The 21,997-nt window shown below is 38.7% G+C and overlaps 1 protein-coding gene across 1 annotated transcript in view; it reads left to right on the top strand.

The window, feature by feature from the left end:
- Positions 1 to 1,730: 1,730 nt before the first annotated feature.
- DNAH8 (dynein axonemal heavy chain 8) overlaps positions 1,731 to 21,997 on the top strand; it is a gene marked incomplete at its 3' end in the record, with an annotated part of 103,423 nt that continues 83,156 nt past the window's right edge. Inside the window, exons 1-7 of the mRNA XM_008053199.1 lie at positions 1,731 to 1,752; positions 2,324 to 2,439; positions 4,283 to 4,389; positions 12,076 to 12,151; positions 13,091 to 13,280; positions 18,695 to 18,891; positions 19,407 to 19,533. Coding sequence (XP_008051390.1) covers positions 1,731 to 1,752; positions 2,324 to 2,439; positions 4,283 to 4,389; positions 12,076 to 12,151; positions 13,091 to 13,280; positions 18,695 to 18,891; positions 19,407 to 19,533 — 835 coding nt within the window. The remainder of the gene's footprint in view (positions 1,753 to 2,323; positions 2,440 to 4,282; positions 4,390 to 12,075; positions 12,152 to 13,090; positions 13,281 to 18,694; positions 18,892 to 19,406; positions 19,534 to 21,997) is intronic.

Genomic DNA, 21,997 nt, shown 5'->3' with positions numbered 1-21,997 from the left:
TTAGAACTTTGAAGATAGGACTCCAGGCTCTCCTGGCCTGAAGGGTTTCTGTGGATAAAGCTGCTGCTATTCTAATTGGTTTTCCCTGGTAGGTAGTCTGGCCGTTTCCTCTTGCTGCCTTTAGGATTTTTCCTTTTATAGCTACTTTGTTTAGGCGAATTATTATGTGTCTGGGAGTTGGTCTTCTCATTTGTTGTCTTGCACGGGTTCTCTGAATCTCTTGTGTTTGAATTTTTTCATCCTTGATGAGATGAGGGAAGTTTTCTTGAATGATTTCATGAAATGTTTGTTCCAGTGTGGCTTCTGTTTCTCTCTCTGCTTCAGGAAGCCCAATTACTCTTAGGTTTGGTCTCTTGAAGTGATCATTCATCTCTTGCAGGTTTTGTTCTGTCTTTTTGAGCTTCTTTTCTATGCTTTTGACAGTTTGGGTTAGTTCTGCGTTTTGGTCTTCGAGCTCTGAGATTCTTTCTTCCGCTTGGCTGATTCTGCTTTCCATGCTTATTAGTCTGTTGTTCATTTCCATCACAGTATTCTTTACTGCTGTCATTTCTGACATCAGCTCCTTCCTATTTTCCTCTTGTCTCTCCTCAATTTTTTAAATTCTCTCCATTAATGTCTTGATGTCTGGGTTTGTTGCATGTAACCAGTCATTCTGGGGGCTCTTCATTGTTTGTGTTCTAGAATCTGTTTTCTCAGTGTCTGATTTCCCAGGGGTCTGTGTGAGACCTATATTCTTCTTTTGGTTTTTCTTCATTGTGCGGTTTTTCTCCCTCCCTACTTTATCCTTCCCCCCACGTCACCGTCTTCTTTAATTCTGTTATTCAGGGGTAAAGGGATTGGTTTTACTTATTGTCGTTCAATCTCCTATTCTTTATGTATGTCCTCTTTCTTTGTTCAATTCTGGAGTTGCACTGTAGGTTGGAGGTGGTCCTTTTTGCAGTTTTGAGATTTACTTAAGGGGAGAGCTGTGATTCAAAATCTGACTGCAGGTCCTGGTATTCGCTGACAGGTGTGTGGATAATGTGGAACCCACTTCCCACTGCCCTGGAATCTGTCCATGCAGTGGGGCTGTAGGTTTACTCCCTGAAATAAAATGTGGTTAGCAGAGGGGAGAGAATGGAGCAGATAGTGGGTTAAAGAGGGGAGTGGAGAGATAGAGGAGTAAGGGGGGAAACAAACAAGTGTGCCAACAAATAGAGAGAGAGGCCTATACTGAAACAGATAAAAACAATAGACCACAGCTACAGATGAACCAACTCTCATACAAAAAATAAAAAATAAAAATAAAACATATAGTGATGCTAACATACAAGCTAACCAACCACCTTGTTAGTGTGTTGTTCCTCTATACAAAGATATGGTTTACAGAGAGAAGAAAAGAGAAGAAAAGGAAAAGGAAAAAAGAAAAAAGGGGACAATACAGTAGGAATAGAATTGTCATTAAACTAATAGAATCAATGAAGCACACTCTGAGACCTTTTGTTTAAGTCCAATGTCATTTCATATCTGATTTCTAGTTTTCTTTTCAAGCTGGTAAATTAGTTTGCAGTTAGGGTCAGTTGCCCCTGATCTGCTGTGAAGGGCAGTTCAGATTACCCTCCGTTCAGCACTCTGGTCTATGTCTTTATCAAGCTTATTTCTCCCGTTTCGGTGTTGTTACCTTGAATCGCCAGCAGGTGGTGCTATCTCAGCTGCTTGCCCCAGAGTGGGTGGGGCCGGACAGGAACAAGATGGCTGCCTGCCTCACGGCAGGTAACAGGAGCCTTAAGGCAGGCAGGCAGGACAGTCTAGGTCGCAGGAGAGGTGGCAGCAATCCCAGCAGATCTTCCCTGAAGGGGTTTGATGTGGATCGCCTTGGGCCCGCGTGGTGTGATGTGCTACGGCCATCACGGAGGCCGCGGCAGTGGCATCTGTGGCGGCAGTGGCGGTGGGGGGAGGGGCTGTGGCGATCTGTCCAGTCCGTTGCGATGTCCCAGCGGTGGCAACAGCCGAGCTCCGTATGAAGAGGAGGCTGCGATGTTGGGGTCCGTAGCCCCCCGGGGCGAGAGTCAGAGACCCACTGCAGATCTCCTTTGCAGAGGGCTTCAGAGACCGGGTTGCCCCGTCGCCATCTTGCCGCTTCCCTCCAGAATCGAGATAAGTGATTTAAAGTGAATTCAAGGATGACTCCTACAGGAACAAATGCAAAAAACATTTTTATAGAAACATTTTTAAAGTAAGAGCTTTTTAGAAAGCAACTTCCTAAGAAGATTTGGCCATACAGAATACTTACCTAATGTTCAAAAATCAAATATTATATTTTTATTTTGTCTTTTGTTTATAGAACAGCGGAAACGTGTTGTTTTTGGAAATGAAACAGAAGAGGGTGAAAACACTGACTATGACACTAATATTGTGAATGAGGTTGATGCTAATGATAAAGAAGATGAATTTAAAAAGGTATTATTGTGGAACAATTTCATGCAATTCACAGAATTATCACTCATAAAATTAGAGATAACCCTAAATGGTGCTTCTTCCCTGCAGTTCTGTAAGCATTCTTTATCTAATTTATAACAAAATCTAGAAATATAATTTTCAGTTTTACACTGTAGCATCAGGCAATCCTTACACTTTTCCCCAGTAGCATCCACTTTTACTGTAATTCTGTCAATTGCAGTTTATGTAGTTATCTACCCCTATTGTGACTGACCATGCTTTCTCTTATAGTAATTGTGACTTTTGGGATATAACACCAGTCAGTTTGACCCAGAATGGAGAACTTTGTTGTCAGTTATTGTGTTTAATAGTTATCTGTATTTCAAGTCCAGAGTCTGAGTCACTTTGGGGCCCAGGAATCTGCATTTTAAACTAGCACTGTGGATGACTTGAATGGCCAGATTTTCAATTGTGTTGAACTGTGTTGAGAATGAAGGTGGAGAAGGAGGGATGTGGTTTCTTTCTTCTTCTTAGGCCTCACCTTTCTGGTCATGCATGATCTCTGACTGCCCACATTTGCAACGATTCCTCCTTTCTCTTCCTCCTATAGGTTTTCTTTTAATCCTTCATACCCACCTTCTTTTCATTCTTTCTCTATTCACCCACCTTTACACATCCTAATACAGTTTTGAAAATAACACAGATTTGTTTCACTTTAACCTTCTTGCTCAGGGATGATATTACTGATTGACTGGCAAACACTTTTCTGCAGTCTAGATTTTAGCCTTAGACATCTTCTCAATACCATGTACCTGGTATTTGTTGGCAGCTAGTGGGCGTCAGCTGAAGAGAGGAAGTGTCCTGCCATCTCAGCAGTTCTTGTCTTCCAGTTACATTCCCTTTTGACACTGGCTAGGGTTCTTAGAGCACAGGTGAGTACTGTTAGAGCCTCTTCAAGTGGGAGATGACTTGGAGGTGCATTAGTGCAATCACCCCCTAAACAATCTCTGCCTCTCAAATCCATTTCCCACATTGCTGCTAGAATGGTCCATCTAACATAAAAATCTGACTATGTCACGCCTGTGCTTTAGCTTGATTGTACCCCATCATTACACTGAAAAGTTTGACATTCCTCTTTGTTCATGCCTGATAGCTCTCCTCTCCCAACTCAACATGCCTCACTCACCCAGTCTCAGAAGGACAGGGTTCTAGAGTAGCGAGGAAGCAGTATGGCCAGAGCCTGGCCCCAGATGTGTGACTCCCTGTGCAAGCAAGACAGGGGCTTGGATCCCTGTTGCTAGGTTCAATACCTGTCCTACACTCTGACCAGTAAGTTTGGCTATTTCTCCCAACAGAAGGAAGGGTGTGGAGAGAATGTCAAACCATGGTTTTAGAGGTTGGAAATTTCATCCCATATTTTTGACTATTATACGTTTTAAAATGATGTTTATCCACCAAGCTTAAGTTTTTGGAGGATGTATACTAGTTATCCTCTTGTGCCTACACCTTTAAGCATTGAGAGATGCACCACACTTAAAGTGCTTCAGTTTTGTTGGGCAAATTATTGAGTATTCAGCAAATCAGGATTATTTTTCATAAGCTGTTTTTGAGTTTTGACTTTTGAATAAGTTATTCTGGTTTGCTAGGATGTTTGTGCAAACACATTTTTCATAAATTATTTTTGTCTAAAATAACTAGACAAGTAATTTATGATTGAATTTGTTTCTATGGTGTCATGGAGATTGTATAGTTTATTATTTTTCACCTTCGCATGCCACTTCTAATTTTCTATCATTACTTTGGGAATGTTAAAAGGTTTTTTGAGGGGGAGAAATACCAAATTTAATATGATTTCTTATTACAGGAATGTAAAGAGGTCTTCGCTTTTTTCTCTCACCAATTATTAGACAGTCTTCAAAAAGCTACACGATTATCTTTGGACACGATGAAAAGAAGAATGTTTGTTGCAAGGCAAGTTGGTAATATGCTAAATATGTCTAGTAAGACTACATGTTATAATATAATACTAATAGGCCTCTTGTTTTATTAATTTATTAGTTTTAAAAATTACACAATTTAAAATATAGCATTCTTTAAAATATTTTATGAAAATATTTATTTAATACTGCAAGAACCGTGATCATGTTCCTAGCACTCTGCCTGAGATAAAGAGAACTACCCTCACTGGTCCTCTCCCTGCTCATCCAAAGGTAACCACTATACTGAACTTGGTGTTTCCTTATAGTTTACTACGTGTTTGTATCCCTAATTAATGTATCATTTAATTTGGCTTGATTTGAACCATGCTCAGTATTATGTTTTGAGATTCAGCTGTGTGGTATATTTTCATCTCTATACAGTTGGGGTATACATAATCTGTTTATCCATTTTACTAGTGATGGTCATTTGAGTTGTTTCCAGTTTGGACTGTAATGAATAAAGCTTCTGTGAGCCTTCTTGCACCTGTCTCCTGCTGTACCTGCAAAGAGTAGATTTACTGGGGCCTAGGGTACATGCAAGTCTCATGTTACTAGCCAATACCTAGCATGAGAGTGCCCGTGGCCTCTCATCCTTGCAAATGGTTTTATTCAATCAAAAAATTCTTGCCAACATAGGAGATGTGAAATGGCGTCTCATTAGGAGTCAGGTTCTCATTTTTCTGGTTACTGATGAAAACACATTTCAAGTATTTATGGGCCCTTTGTTCTTTCTCTTCCTAAAAAGGCTCGGTGGCTCAGCCTGTAATCCCGCATCTTGGGAGGCTGAGGTGAGTGGATTGCCTGAGCCCGTGGGTTCGAGACCCGCCTGGGCAACTTGGCGAGACCTCATCTCTACAATAAATCAGAAAATTATCTAGGTGTGGTGACGCATGCCTGTAGTTCCGGCTACTTGGAAGGCTGAGGTGGAAGGATCGCCGGAGCCCCAGCAGGTCGAGGCTGCAGTGGCCGGGAGCAGCCACTGCACTCCAGTCTGGGCGACAGAGTGAGACTCCAACTCAAAAAAAACAAAAAAAATTTTGAATTTTATTTTGCCTGTTTTTCTATTGAATTGGATTAGTTCATAAATATTTGTAATGTATTTCTTTATTGATAATATAGCAAATGTCTTTTCTCGGTTTTGCATTATCTTTTAATTTTTAAAAATTAATTTTCATTTTTTCTTTGCTGAGTTTAAAAAAAATTTACATTTATCAATCTTTTTCTTAGTATTTTTTGTTTCCAGTGATTTTTATGTCTTTTTAAAAAAAATCAGGCTGGGCACGGTGGCTAAGCCTGTAATCCTAGCACTTTGGGAGGCCAAGGCGAGAGGATTGCCTGAGCCTGGGGGTTTGAGACCAGCCTGGGCAACTTGGTGAGACCTCGTCTCTACAATAAATCACAAAAACTAGCTGGGTGTGGTGGCGTGTGTCTGTAGTTCTAGCTACTTGGAAGGCTGAGGTGGAAGGATCGCCTAAGTCCAGCAGGTCAAGGCTGCAGTAGCCGTGAGCATGCCACTGCACTCCATCCTGGGTGACAAGAATGAGACTGCAACTCAAAAAAAAAAATCAAACCTTTCCTATTTTATAATGTCTTTTAAAAGTTTTATAGTATTGACTTTTACATTTAGGGATTTAATTTATATGGTATTGATTTTTGTGCTTAGTGTGAAGTAGAAGACCAACATATTGTTTTTCCATATGCTTAATTAGTTGATCAAACGAAAGTGGTTGAAAAATTAGCTTTTTTGGAGGGGGACATTATTTAAGTTGCATTGAGAATTAGCATCATTACAAAGGCTGAGTATTCCATTCAGAATTATGTATTATCTCTGCATTTATATATATCTTTTAAATATCTCTCAGTGAAGGTTTAGAATTCTCTGTGTCAAAGTCTTGCACATTTTTGTTAGATTTATTTCTTGGCTATACAGTGGTGACTTTTAGTTGAATTACACTGTTAAAATCTGCTAGTGTGATTGTGGTCTGGTCAAATTACCCTCCTGTTTTAGCCAGTTCTTCTTGTTTTATGTTTTTTTTTTTTTTTTTGAGTTGGAGTCTCACTCTGTTGCCCAGACTGGAGTGCAGTGGCCACTTCCGGCCACTGCAGCCTCGACCTGCTGGGCCCCGACGATCCTTCCGCCTCAGCCTTCCAAGTAGCTGGAATTACAGGCATGCGCTACCACGCCCGGCTGACTTTTTTGATTTATTGTAGAGATGAGATCTTGCTGCCCAGGCGGGTCTCGAGCCTGCAGGCACAGGCAATCCACTCACCTCAGCCTTCCAAAGGCGCGGGATTACAGGCTGAGCCACCGAGCCCGGCTGTTTTATGTATTTTAAGGCTATGTTGTTAAGTGCATACAGGTCATAGTAGTTAAGTCTATTTAAGAACATTATTCTCTTGATTTTTATTTGGTTCCTTATTTATATTAATCCTGATTCCCTAAATTCTTTTTTAGTTTGCCATTAATTTTGCTTTTGTCTTGTATAACTTTTTCAATCTCTTCATTTAAGCCTTTTTCTGTAGTTTTTAGTTTTACCTCTTAAATGTATTGTATACTTGATTATTTTCATTCAATCATATTAATTCTTTCTTTTTAGTTGTGAGTTTAATCTGTTTTCATTTATTATGATTTTTGATATAGTTGTCCTTAATTTATGACATTTTATTTTGTATTTCTTCTTATGATCTATTGTTTTTCTTTGATTCATTTTATTATCTCTGTTGTCTTTGGGGTGGATAATTTGCACCTTTTATTCTCTTTTCTGTACTGCAGTTCTTTATGCAATTACCCTTAAATTAGAATGCACATATTTTGCTCTAGTTATAAAAAAAGTACTGTCTATAGTTTTGCAATTTTTCAGCTTTATTTTTGACAACAAGGTCCTAGGCAGCCTTTACTCACTGAACTGTATCTATCTTATTGCTGTTTTATGTTTTAGTTTTACTTTTTTTTGAATACTCCAAAATAATTTATTATGAAACTTATTTACCGACATATTTTATAAAATCTCCAGGTTCTCATTTTTTTTTTTTAATCTCATTGGTTCCTTAGTGAGGATTTGTAGGAGGTAAACCTTTTATTCTTCTTTGTAAGTCTGAAAATGTTTTGCCTTCATACTTTCATGACAGTTTGTCTGGATATAAAATTTTAGTTTATCTTTTAGCACTTTGAAAGTGCTTCTTCATTTTTTTCCTGACTTATGTTGCTGATAAGTCTGTCATAAGTCTAACTGAAGAATCTTTTTAAATATTTAATGTTTCTATAGTTTTCTTACCCTGCATGGGTTTGTCTTTATTTAATCCTGCTTCTCCGCGTGTAGTTTCTATTTGAGGACTTATAGCTTTCCTTAATGCTGGAAAAGCCTCAGCAATTTCCTCTTCAGCTATTGCTTCTAGGATGTTCCTTCATTGTCTTCTTCTGGAACTCCCATAAGTTGAATGTTGAATGGAGTGACCACATAATTTATTGTTCCGACTTGGACACTTTTGTGAATGTGAGCACTACTCCGATGAGGTGCCAGGACAGAGTTAATCTAGAACTGCCTTGGGTGCACTGGACATGCAGTCATCTCATACATTGGGGCCTCTCAGTCTGTTCTCCCTGCTTCCTAACCATTTTGTCATATATTTTATCTTTTTGCCTATCTGAACTACATTATGGAAAAGTATCTCTGTATCTATCCTAAGGATAATGTCATCTACTGCAGCAATCCTCAACCCTTTCGGCATTAGGAACTGGTTTCGTGGAAGACAATTTTTCCTCAGATGGGGCATGGGAATCATCAGGCATTAGATTCTCATAAGGAGTGTGCAACCTAGATTCCCCACATGCACAATTCACAATAGAGTTCATGCTCCTATGAGAATCTAATGCTACCACTGATCTGACAACAAATGGAGTGCCACTCACCACTGCTCACCTCCTGCTACTGTGCAGCATGATTCCTAACGGGTCATGGACCAGTGCTGGTCTGCAGCCCCAGAGCTGGGGACTCTTGATCTACTGCATCTTAAATATTTCATTAAATGCTTTCCCCCTTATCCTCCAGATATGGTATCATTTCTACCCTTTTAGCTTAGAATTTCTTTATATTTTATTTCTGGAAGATATCTCTTTGAACATTCTCAATCTACTTATTTTAGAGCTTGTCATACATCCATATAGTAATTTTTATTTGGAGTGAGTTTCTGTTCCAATTTTTTATTTCTTTAACTCTCTTTTTTACCCTTCAACTTATTCATGCATATTGGGATTTTAATGTGTGTCTCTCTTTGAGTAAGACTTTTTTTGTGTGTTTCTTTTCCCTTTGCTCCCTCTCTTTCTAGGCGTTTCGCATTTGCTTCCAAATGGCACTTAAAACCTTCTACAGAACCAGGTCTTTTTGTCCAAAGTTACTGCCCTCTGGAGAGATACTGGGGATCTATCTGACAGGTTCATCCAGGGAGCACACAGGTGGCCTTAGTTGCTTATCAGGGAAGCTGTGGATTTGCTTTTTTTTTTAACCCCAGGCCCACATCTTCTGGAAAAACCATAGGTGCAGGCAAAAGGTTGACAGACCTTGTCTTGCCTCTTTTCATAAGTGGGGGAGCATCATCCTAGTTTTTGGCTTCAAGTAGTGATCCTGGCTCAGGCTCTGACACCCATGGTATCCAGTCATCTCCTGTATTCTACAAGAGCCAACCTCCCCACAGTTACTGCCTCTTTCCAGACCAGCACCCTGACCAGGCTGTCCTTGTGTTTCTGGTTCATTTGTAATTCGTGAAGTTGCTTATTGTTAGGTTAAAATCCCAGTAGGGGCTTCAAAAATGTTAGGTCAGACCCGATTTGGGCGGTATGGGGAGGGTGGAGGGGTAGGGGTGGGGGTGTTTGATCAGGTTCTGCACAAAACATTCAAGCACAGAAGTTAGATTGGAAATTATAGTTTATTTAGAAAGTAAATCAGAGAGAGAGAGAGATTCACCTTCTCAAGGTAGGGGAGGGGGCCAAAGGTAGGGGAGGGGGCCAAAGTTAGGAAACATGTGGCCATAGCTCAAAAAGCCACATGGCCCGGCCATAGTTAGAGCAATGGCTAGAAAGTAAATTAGAGAGAAAGAGAGGAGATTCACCTCCCCAAGGTAGTGTAGGGGGCCAAAGCTAGGGATCATGGCCTGACCATAGCTCAGTAAGCACATGGCCTGGCCAGCGCTTAACAAAACAGTGGCGACTGCTGTTTGAGGTTGAATGCCTTTTAAATCTTCCCTTTGATGGGGCAGATCATTGAGGTGATTAGGTGGTGTTCTTTCATATCACCATCAGGAAGGCAGGTAAGCACAGGTATGTCAGGTGATCAATTGCAGGCAGATGGGTAGGGGTAGTCATATGATTGCTGCCATGTTGATGGGGTCTGTGTCATGAAGGTCATGAAGGGCTGATTCGTTTACATAAGGTTGGGGAGGGGATTGTAAAACAATTATCAGTAGCTACCTCTGAGAAACTGGTTCTGTCTTTACTAGTGAAACAGGGTAAATTAAGGTGAACTGCTAGAAAAACATGACAAAGCTAAGTAATGTTAAAATAACTGCTCATTGGGTATATCAACTTCATCTTTTGTCCTTTCATTTATCTTGTGTTTGAGCATTCTCACATCCTTTTATCCTATCCATGATTATGATGTATTGGCAAAAATAAGCATTTTTGAAGTATGAACTCATTATGCTGCATTGATTTAGAAATTCTGAAATATTTAAGTTGTTTTTGAAGAGGCACCCATGAGGATAATATTTAAAATTCTTGCTTGTCTAAAATGTCTTTCTCTTATCCTCACAGGAATGCTAGTTTGGTCCTGGATCATAATCCCTTTCTCTCATATTCAAATACTGTTGGATTTGCTTTTTTTGTTTCAATTTTAGATGAGAGTTCTACTGCTAATCCAATTTTCCTTTCTAAGTAACAATTTGTACTTATTTTGATGCTTACAGAATTTCTCCTTTATTCTTGCAATTCACAAATTATATATTTAAATGTAGGCCTTTTGTCCCCCATTAATCCTGTCAGGCACATAGAGAATCTTTTCATGATGAAAAAACGAGTCGTTCTTAAGGTTAAAGAAATGCTGTGCTTTAATTTACCATATCTATGTAGAATTCACATACTGGATTCACGTACCAAAAATACTTCTGAGCTGAGTGACCCTTTGGAAGTTACTTAATCTCTCCCTATCTTGATTTTCTTATCTACAATATAGAAATAATAATCACAGAATCTGTCTCACACAGTTAAAGTGAGGATGAACTGTGGTAATTCATGGAAAGTGCTTGGGAAAAGTGCCTGGCATACGTTAATCATTCAGTAAATGTTATGTATTCTTAACTTCCCTTTAAAAAATTTCTATCTCCTTGTATTTTGCATCTGAAATTTTGGAGAATACCTTAAGCTGTTCCTCCAGTTTGCTGAATAAGGTACTGAATGATCTAGTGTGCCATTCATTGCCTCTGTTAGTACAGCTGTTTGTTTATGAAATTCTTTATTGTTCTCAAATTGCACCCTTTGTATTAAAAGTCTAGACTTATTGCTGCATCTCAGATTTTACAGGGAGACAAATTAAGGGTTTGTGTTTGTTTGCTTGCTTTTAGTTCAAAGAGTTCCTTACAATATGTTTATTAGGGAACTATTGGCCCTGAGTGTTGAAAGTAGGATTTCTCCTTTTGAAGTGTGGTGTCCTTATGTTTCTTGTGATGCTCTACCCCCAACTATTTGTACTTATAAATGCAGGTATGGTTTTTCAGTGATGACAGCATTTCTTGCATTTCCAGAAAAAAGAGAATAAAAAGTTTGTGTTTATTATCATTTTGTCTGGGATAGGGATGGAAATCAGGGCAGAAACCAAACTACTTTGCAATTGTGTATGTGTCCTGCATTGCTGGATTTGTGTCTTTGTGTCTATGTTTCTATCTGTGCATGAGTGATATTGTTTTAAAAAACAGCTTTTGGGAGACTTTGGCCAGAAACCTCCTGTTTAATCTTGTAAAAAGTTTATTTTTAAAAAAGTATATGGAGGTATATGCTTTTCGTTGGTGATCCCTTCCTGCATCTGTTACAGGACTAGGAACAAAGAATGCTTTTAGTAAACATTGTTACTCTCTGATAGAGAGCACTATTAAAATTGGAAAACGTGGTGGCTCTCTCCTATAATTCTAGCACTTTGGGAGGCCGAGTTGGGAGGATTGCTTGAGTTCAGGAGTTCAAGACCAACCTGGGCAACATAGCAAGACCTCATCTCTACAAAAAAAAAAAAACATTAGCTGGGCATGGTGGTGCGTGCCTGTAGTTCCAGTTACTCAGGAGGCTGAGGTGGGAGGATTACTTGAACCCAGAAGTTTGAGGTTACAGTGAACTATAATTGCACCACTGCACTCAAGCCTGGGTGATAGAGTGAGACTCTGTCTCTTAAAAAAAAAATGAATTAATTGATTAAAAATTTAAAAATGTACATGAGATGACTACTCCACTTAAGAATATTGAATAATTGTATTTCCTTAGTTCTCTGCCATTTATGGTTCTATTATAAGTAATATTCTCTTTGTGCAATTTGGTATTTTTTAAATGGTCTTTAATTTTAGGACTGAAACTTGTAGCATAATAAGCTATTTGTGAAATTTTAGTTTAAAGTTTATTAGCTAAATGTCCATCTTATTGCAGCCAATATGGACGAAAGCTGTCAGATGATGTTATTTCCTTTATAAAAACTGAAGTACATCTTGCAATTCCTAATGTGGTAAGTATTATTAAATATGATGGTATTTTGGTAATGCACTTAAGAAGTGTATTTTTAGAACTAAGCTTTCATTTAGAATAATATCTTGGTCTTATGTATTTTTTCACTTACTCTCACTATTTAACAAAAATCAAAATGTTTTCATTTATTTCTGTTATTAAAAAGTTACTCTGCATAATTTATGGTGTTTTTAAGGACCGGTGCAAGAATTGAGTTAAGCATCTGTTCTACCTTCAGTTAGCAAGTGCCTTGTAAATTGCCTTGCGTTTTCCTACTTCTGACATTAAATTATCCAAATAAAATAATCAAAGATGTCTAGATTCCCTACCCCAAATATATGACTGCAAGCCTATCCACTAGGGATGGCAGGATAGCAAGGCAGAAGGAGCCTGTGCCCTGAGCACCGTGAATCCCCTGTATCTCCCCATGGCACTTATCTCTACAGCTACCCCAGTTGCTTATCGGCATCTGGAACTCCAAACAACATGGGATGGCTGTGCTGCGCCAAAGGATAAGGCTGGGCAGGAATGGCCTATGACTAGCTTAACACCCCCTTTACATGCCTGACCTCCTGAAGGACAGCTTCTTAGCTTACTTGGCACATTTCAAAGAATCGGGATCAGAATCTTGTTTGTATGGCTTCTTCAGTTGTTTTGCTCCATGAATATCTAAATGAAGTCCACAATGTTGTGCTGTATCTGGCCACCCTCATTGGGAAAGGATGATGAGCACCAAGTTTGATCTTTTTGCCTGCAGGAATTGCTAGAACGGGAAAACTCCAGGGTAGAGAAAGTCTGCAGCCCTTCCTCCTCTAACATGCTTCCCCTCAAAGCAGCCTTCCTCTGGGCCAGCTGAGACCTTGGGAATGGGGGTGGTGAGAATTGGAGCAGTGGATTGTATGTGCTGGCAGTATTAAGGACTTGCTTCTTCTTTCCACAGGTAATGGTTCCTAGTTTGGATGACATTCAGCAAGCCATTAACCGTATGATCCAGTTAACCCTGGAGGTCAGCAGAGGAGTGGCTCACTGGGGGCAACAGCAGATTCGTCACATGAAGTCTGTCATTCCCAGTTCCACCACTACTGACCTGATCCCTCAAAGCACAGGAAAACAGCTGAAGAAGGAAGAGAGTAAGAGTGTTAAAACAAATCTCTAATGAATAGACTCTTAGAATCATAGTGATTAGTAAACAGTCTTTCTGATTCTTCCTGGGTTTGGCAGCATACAGATTTTCTAGAAGTTAATGTGTTTAATTGGTAAATTTGCTCTAAAAATCTGGTGTTCTTCTATTTTTCATCTTAAACATAACATGCAGACATTTCTTTCTAGTTTTTGGAGGCGAGTGAAAAGAATTTTTATCACTGTTCTACTACCATAATCTTAAAAGTTAAAGTTAAAATAAACTTGGCACTTATTTTACTTTCAGCATTATATTAGGTTAGATAAAGTTAGTTTGGTAGAATATGGTCCTTAAAAGATCTGAGTCATATGTTCCCTGTACCTAAAGTATACATAAATCAGTCTCTTAAGTAATTATGGATGTGATATGATAGTGACCCAAAATTTTATGAGCGTTTTTGGACATCTCCTTGTATAGAAATCCAAACTGTTTTCCTCTAAAACTGCATTGCCTCCACTGGTAATCAGAGGAAAATGTGAATTAAAAACAAGGTACTATGTGAGCTATATGACCAGGTTGCCCAGACTCCCACTCCACCTTTCTACCTTGCACCCAACATTGCTTTCTCAGCTTATATCTAGTCTCATCGGGCTGAAAACATCTCAGGACTGGTTTATCGGCCTAACAAGTTGGTATCAGCTGAAAAATAAACTTCTACTGCACTATAGCCCACTCAGGAGAGGCCCTAAGGAACAGTGAGAGGGGGAGTTCCCGCCAGTGTACTGAACTTCAAGAAGAATATCCTTTTTAAGGAAAGAGAAGTGGTCTGAAGCAAAGATGTGTTTGGATTCTTGGGCAGTGATGAATGACTATACTAGAAGGAGCAACACTGGAAAATCAGAGACAAGAAGGTCTAGGGGAAAAGCATGTTGATGGAGTTATGTTTTTACATAAAATAACCTGGCAAGATAATATTAGTTCCATTGGGAGTTGATCATAATCCTGAAAGACACAGTTCAAATGCTATAATCTCAAATGGTGAAGTCTCAAAAGATGAAAATCTCAAAAATATAATTCTGAAAAAATAAAACACATTAATTGAAAGATATTTATTTACAATCTTAAAAGATAGTTTTATTTTCAAGATTTTAGACATTAGGGATTTTATACTTTCAGGACTGTGACTTCAGGGATTTCAAACTTTTGGAATTTCACCATTCTAGATTATGGCTTTTGGGATTATGATCCAAACCTAGTTCCATTCTTTCTTGAGATTAAGTAAATTGTCCAAAGTTACAAACCTAAGCAGAGAGCTAGGGAAGAATCCAGATAAGAGGATTACAGCCCAATTTTCTTACTTTTAGTTCAAGGTTTGCCATTTTTTTTAATTCTCTCCCTAGTTCATCCCATATGTCTTTTTATTGTTGTAGCAGACTAACTGTAAAACTGAAAACCCCTGGGTGCAAAAATCTTTAGACTTAGCAACAAATAAGAACTCTATTATCTGACAGATTATCAACCAAGTACAATGGTGGAATAAAGACATTTTTAAACATGCAATGTCTTTAAAAATTTACCCTCAGTGCACCTCTTTACACACAATTACTGGAGGTTGTATTTTTATAAAATGAGAAAGGAAAGGAAGAAAAAAAGACATGGGATATTGGAAACAGGAATGAAACACGACAGAAAGATGAAGGGAATTCCCAGGTGAATGATGAAAGGTGATTACACAATGACTGCAGGATACAAGGTCAATATTACAAAAGTCAGTTATATTTCTAAATATTAATAAACAACCTGAAAATGAAATTAAGAAAATAATTTCATTCATAGTGGTATCAAAAAATAAGATAAATTTAACAGAAGAATGATAAGACCTGCGTACTGTACTATAAAACATTTCTGAAAGGTATATCTTGAAGAGGTACAATCATGTTCGTGGATTGGAAGAACCAATTTTGCTAAGATGGCAATTCTCCACAAATTGATCTATAGATTTAACACAATCTCTATCAAAATCTCAGAAGGCTTTTTTTTCCAGAAGTTGACAAGTTGATCCTAAAATGTGACTAGAAATGAGGGGAATTCCAAGGACCTATTATAATTCCAAGGCCAAAAATTTTTGAAAAAGAAGAACAAAGCTTTGGGACTTACCACCACATGATTTTAAAACTTTCTATACAGCTACAGTTATCAAAATAGTGTGGTTCATATAAAAACAGATGTATAGATCAGTGGGTCAGAATAGATAATCTAGAAATAAACTCTTAGATATTGAGGCAGTTGACTTTCTGCAAAGATATGCAGTCTATTCAATTCAAAGGGAGAACAGATAGTATTTTCAGCATAAAATGCTGGAACAATTAAATACACGTAAAAAAAAATTAAAGTTGAACCCTTGCCTCACACTACACACAATTCAAAGGGAATTATAGACAAGCTTAAACTATAAAAATTTTTAAAAATAGAAACATTTTGTGATTTGGGGTTAGACAAAGATTATCTGGGTATAACAGCAAAACCATGATCAGTAAATTGAACTTCATCCAAATTAAAAAGAAATCAGTAAATTGAACTTCATCCAAATTAAAAACTTTTGCTCTTCATAACACACCATTTAAAAAATTAAAAAGCAGCCGGGCTTGGTGGCTCAGCCTGTAATTCCACGCCTTTGGGAGGCTGAGGTGAGTGGGTTGCCTGAGCCCACGGGTCCGAGACCTGCCTGGGCAACTTGACGATACCTCATCTCTACAATAAATAAAAAATCAGCCAGGCATGGTAGCGCGTGCCTGTAATTCTGGCTACTCGGAAGGCTGAGGCGGAAGGATCGTCGGAGCCCAGTGGGTCGAGGCTGCGGTGGGCAGGAGCGGCCACTGCACTCCAGTCTGGGCGACAGAGTGAGACTCCAATTCAAAAAAAAAAAAAAAATTAAAAAAAACAAATACACCACAGATTGAGAGAAAATATTTGCAGACTGGGCGCAGTGGCTGTAAGAAACAAAATGGTAATTCATTTTCAAAATGGCGATTTGTTACTGTGGCTTATGCCTGTAATCCTAGTACTTAGGGAGGCACAGGTGAGAGGATTGCTTGAGTCCAGGAGTTTGAGACCAGCCTGGGCAAGTTGGTGAGACCTCGTCTCTACAGAAAATCAAAAAATTAGCCAGTCATGGTGGTGTGTGCCTGTGGTTCCAGCTACTTGGAAGGCTGAGATAGAAGGATCACCTGAGTCCAGCAGGTTGAGGATGCAGTGGCCTTGAGTGTGCCTCTGCATTCTTGCCTGGGTGACAGAGTGAGACTCTTACTCAAATAAACCAAAAAATGCCCCCAAAAAACCCCCTGCAAATCATACATCTGATAAGGTACTTGTATTTATAATATATAAAGAATTCTAATGACTGAATAATAAAGAGACATGCTCCTCCAACGGGCAAAATATTAGACAATGCAACAAAGGAGATATATGAATGGTTAACAAGCACATGGAAAGATGCTCAACATCACTAGTCATTATGGAAAAGCAATTAGAACCATGATGGAGTAACACTACACACCTACTAGAATGGTTAAAATTTTAAAAAAAATTGACAACACAAATTTTTGGCAAGGAACTTGGAATTCTGATACATTGTTGGTGGGAATGTAAAAAAGGTACAGCTATTTTGGAACCAGCTTATTACTTCCTTGAAAAGTTTAGCAAATCTTTACAATATGATTCAGTAATTCCACCCTTGGGAATTTATCCAAAAGAAATAAAATTATATGTTTGTGTAAAATCTTGCATGTGAATTGGCATAGCCACATTATTCATAATGGCCCGAATTGCCACTATACAAATGACCAAAAACTGGTGAGTGAATAAATAAACTGTGGTGTATTTGTGCAATGGAATACTCCTCAGCAATAAAAAGATTAAACTACCAAAATGTGGCAATATTAATTAATTAACTAAGCCAATAACATGTATTTTCTTTTGCTTTAATTTATAGTAGTCAGCTTCAACTAATTGTTGCCATGCAGGAATGTGGGCCCCATACTACCAGATTATGCCATTTTAAAAGATAAGGTGGAAATCTGTAACTTCATGTAAAATTTCATGGTTTTTATTTTTTATTTTGAATATGTGGAGTACAATTCAGGGTTAGTTATGCAAATGTTCATTATGCAGGTACCCTTGTTGATGAGGTGTGCCTCCCCCTCTCCTGGCAATTTCCCACTGCTGACAATCCTACCCTCCTCACCGTCCCTGGCAGTTTCCCATTACTGTCAATCCCTTTCTTATAGTATTATGATAGTTGTTCAAGGTCCCCTTATGAGTGAGAACATGTGATACTTGGTTCTTTGTTTCTGTGATAGATCACTCAGTATTATAAACTCTAAGTCCATCCAAGTTGCTGCGAAGTTCATAGTTTTGTCCTTATGGCTGCATAATATTTTTTTTTGTCCACTCCTCTTTGAATGGGCAGCATGGTGGTTCCATGTTTTTGCTATAATGTCATGATTTTTAATTGTTAACATTGTTTTTAAAAAATAAAGTGTTACCTAGGCCAAACAAAAGTATCTGAGTGGTCTTTGCTTGATGGAGATTTGAAAATTTTCAATCAAGGGAACAACATGGTCAGACTTGGGTTTTGTCAATAGATTTTTGTTTTAATTTAAGTTATTTTTTTAAAGAGACAGGGTCTTGCTTTGTCACCCAGGCTGGAGTGCAGTGATGTTACCATAATGTGGCAATATTAATTAATTAACTAAGCCAATAACATGTATTTTCTTTTGCTTTAATTTATAGTAGTCAGCTTCAGCTTTAATTTATAGTAGTCACTGCAGCCTCGACCTCCTGGGCTCAAGAGAGATCCTCCTGCCTCAGCCTCCCAACTAGCTAGGACTACAGTCATATGCTACCGTGCCTGGCCCAATAAATCTTTATAACATTGGTTAATAGTTGTTTTATTTCATGATCGCTATATACCAGATGCTGAACTGAAGAAATACATAGGTTGTTTCATTTAATCCTCACAAGTGTATCCATGAAGATCAAATAACTGGCCAAAGTTCATTTGGGTAATAAATGTGGTGTCTTTTCTTTAACCACTATGCTGTTCTGCAGGGTAGCAGTTTCAACTCTTAACCTTTTCTTAAAGTACTTTAACATTTTGGGGAGATTTTAATCAGTGTCTTTCGGTTTTTCCTACTAAATAACAGTTCTTCCAGGTTAAAGAAATCTAGATCTCAAAATCTGATACAATAGTTTAAAAAGTGAAGACAGTAAGAGAATAGCTCTTGATTACTTGGAATAGGTCTTAATAACTTGGAGGGAGAGTCTTTAAGAAAAGAAAGTTTAAAAAATAGATAAATATTAAAATTGATAATATTTGAAGTTGAATGTAGAAGTTGTTTATAATATAAAAACATCTGTTTTCAGAATCTTTTGAAGAAATTATTCCTGCGAGGAAGCTGAAGAATTTCTACCCAGGTGTAGCGGAGCACAAGGATATTTCTAAGTTGGTGCTTCTCCTTTCCTCCTCTGTGAATTCTCTAAGAAAGGTGGCTCATGAGGCCCTGCAGGACTTTCAAAAGTACAACACTCTGTGGACAGAGGACCGTGATGTGAAAGTAAAGGTATGTTTCCACTACTTGTGGTGTTGTCTGGGTTTTCATTGTTTGTCTTTAACGCTTGAGGGTGAACCAGGAAAACATCAGTGATAATGCCAGGCACTCATGAGCAGAGGCCAAGAGCCTCTAAATGCCAAGCACCTTAGCTGGCATAAATCGCACATGGACACTCTGAGACAACTGATAGTATTGAGGTTCAGACAGATTTTGTTTAATTCCCTTAAATAATTGAATACCGATTATGTCCCAGACACCATCCAGAGGCCAGGTATTTAAGGGTGTGTATTTTTGGTTAGAGACTCAGGGAAACTTTAGACCTCCAAATAACCATTCACGGTAGATTGAAATTTCCTCACCTAGCCTCCTCTTCTCCTCTGCTATCAGGATACTCCATGTCTTACCCTGCCATTCGCCCCAAGGCACACACAAGTGTAAATGTGTATGAGCAAATGCAGTTTTCTAAGTTAAAGACATATACTGTTAAACATTTAAAGAAAACGTTGGCTATTCCTCTGCTACAGGAGTTTTTAGCTAATGATCCCTCTCTGACCGAAATCAGATCCGAAATTCTACGCTATGCTACTTTTGAACAGGAGATTGAAGAGTTGAAGCCTATTATTGTTGTAGGAGCACTTGAATTACATACAGGTATTTGAAAAATATTTTTTATATAAAGTCTTTTTATTTCTACATGAAATGTTACTTTATTAAACAAGCAGTTATTAAGCTACCTTGATATAATAACAAGCAGTTATTAAGCTACTTTGATATAGTGTTATAAATGTTAAATAGTCCTGGGCCATTAATAGTCTTCACACACACACACACACACACACACACACACACACACACACACACACACTCACACATACACAATCGAGGATGCTTCCTCTTTTGGCAATTAGTCAACTAAAACTACAGCTGAATTCTCTTTTAAGTTATTGTGAGGGCAGAGTTATGTATATGAGAGAGGAGTCAGACAGTTCCAGGTGTCTTGAAGAGTCAATCCATTTGGGGTTAGAGTATCAAAGAATGATAAGATAACCACTTCATCTTTGAACCACTTTATTGCTTGCTATAGAAAAGGAGAGCTATGCTGGTCAGGCAGTGTCCCCAGCAGGGAAGACTGCTGGTCTCATACAGGGTGTCTGGGGGCAGTATGGAGTTTAAGGACTGTGAATGTAAATAGGTTGACATAATCTGTACAAGGATGCTTACTCAGGTGAGACTGTTGTTTGCGTAGCACTCAGAGGTAGGTTTATTGGAGTATATCCCTCCCCATTAGTTGTCATTCAGAAAAAAGGGGCTGATACCGATTGGCTTGCAAAAGTATGAGAACTGAGATGAGTTGGTCTGTGGTTTGGGTTTAAAACTGGTTTGGGACCATCCTGGGCAACTTGGTGAGACCTCATCTCTACAATAAATCACAAAAATTAACTGGGCATGGTGGCGTGCATCTGTAGTTCCAGCTACTTGGAAGGCTGGGGCAGAAGGATTGCCTAAGCCCAGTAGGTTGAGGCTGCGGTGGCTGTGAGCGTGCCACTGCACTCTAGCCTGGGCGATGGAGTGAGACTCCAACTCAAAAAAAAAAAAAAAAAGCTGGTTTGGTGGCTCATTGTTACCATGACTACAGAACAATCAGTCTTGTCTTAAGTTTGAGGGAAGATTTTATTGTCAGATGATATTTAAATGAGCTATTTTACATCAATTATCTACCTTAGATAGATTTTCAGATCTAACCTCAGGGAATTAATGTAACTGTGGCTCTTCTATTTGATCAGTTGGGTTATTTGACCTCTTTAACCTCTATTTCCTCTGCTAGTGATAATGACAGTATTCACCTCATGAACTGCTTTATATGAGACCATTAGTATAGTACCTGGCAAATAGTTGTTGTTCAATAAATGTTAAATATTATTATGTCTACCAATAAAAGGTTTAGTTTGAGGAAGAATCAAAAGTACTTGAGGGGCTTATTTAGCTGGAAATTGGAAGCTATATGTCAGGACAGTCATTACTAGGACTGGAAACTATATTATTATTTTTAAATTTCTTATTTGTCTCTTTGGAATGACTAGCACTATTATTCTTATTTTAAAAAGCAACTCTAGCATATTGTTAGAGTGGGCTAAGGTACTTGTTTCTGGAGAGAGGAAGCCAAAAAATGGAGTAGGTGACAATGATTATAAAGAAACAGGAAGGCGGGTTGAGTCCCTACAACCTGAGGAAATGAGGCCACAAGAGGACCTCATGAGACATGGTCTCTCAGCCTAAACTAACAAGCTGGCTACATGGCTCTGCTCAGGCTTCACTTTCTCCTTTGCTCCATAGGCCTCTCAGTTTAATGGTTGGAAGGTGAGTGGGGAGCAGCCATGTTTCAAGCTTGGCAGGGCTGGGGAGTGTAAGAGTACTGAGAGGAAAAGAGAGGGATGGAATTGATAAAATAGAGTTGACTAGTTAGAGCTATTTTGTTTTCAAGAAAAAGAAACCCCTTTGAGCTACATTAAGGGAGGAAAAGCTGATCCTAGAATCCAAGATAGTCCTGGGATCAGAGTGGACCAGAGTCAGGGATAGTATAGGAAGCTGAGGAAGTCCTTTCTCTCTCTTTGCCTCTCATTTCTTCTTCCCTCTATACATATCTTTTCCTGCTTCCCAGACCACATGACTTCTTCCCAAGTCTCATTGCAATCTCTCAAAAAAGGAGTCTGATTGGTCCACAACAGATCAAGTTGACTTGAGACGATAGCTAGGCCCAGGGTGTAGGGTCAGATTATACAGATACTCTAACCATGTGAATGAGGTGGGAAGTAGAATAACAAGAAAACTATGACGTCATGGTTGGACAGATAAAACAATAGATTTCACTGCACTGTGTGGGGAAATGGGGGAATGAGTGAGGGTTGCTAATGAGATGGTCAGAAACAGAGCAAGGTGTTAGAACTAATTTCAGAAATTCTCCCTCATGGGCTGTATCTTATATCTCCACTGGGATATAAGCTCCATGGGGATAGAAATTAAGTCTTCAAACTGTGGTGATTTTACAGCACATTTCATTCAGGCTAGCCACATCTTAATGTGCTCAATGGCCACATGTGGGTAAGTGACTACTGAA

This window comes from Carlito syrichta, unplaced genomic scaffold (assembly GCF_000164805.1).
Source record: "Carlito syrichta isolate Samal-C Ts95f unplaced genomic scaffold, Tarsius_syrichta-2.0.1 Scaffold287953, whole genome shotgun sequence".
NCBI classification, from domain to species: domain Eukaryota; kingdom Metazoa; phylum Chordata; class Mammalia; order Primates; family Tarsiidae; genus Carlito; species Carlito syrichta.
The sequence above is the reverse complement of the archived record's forward strand: the minus strand, read 5'-3'. Positions and strand labels throughout refer to the sequence as shown.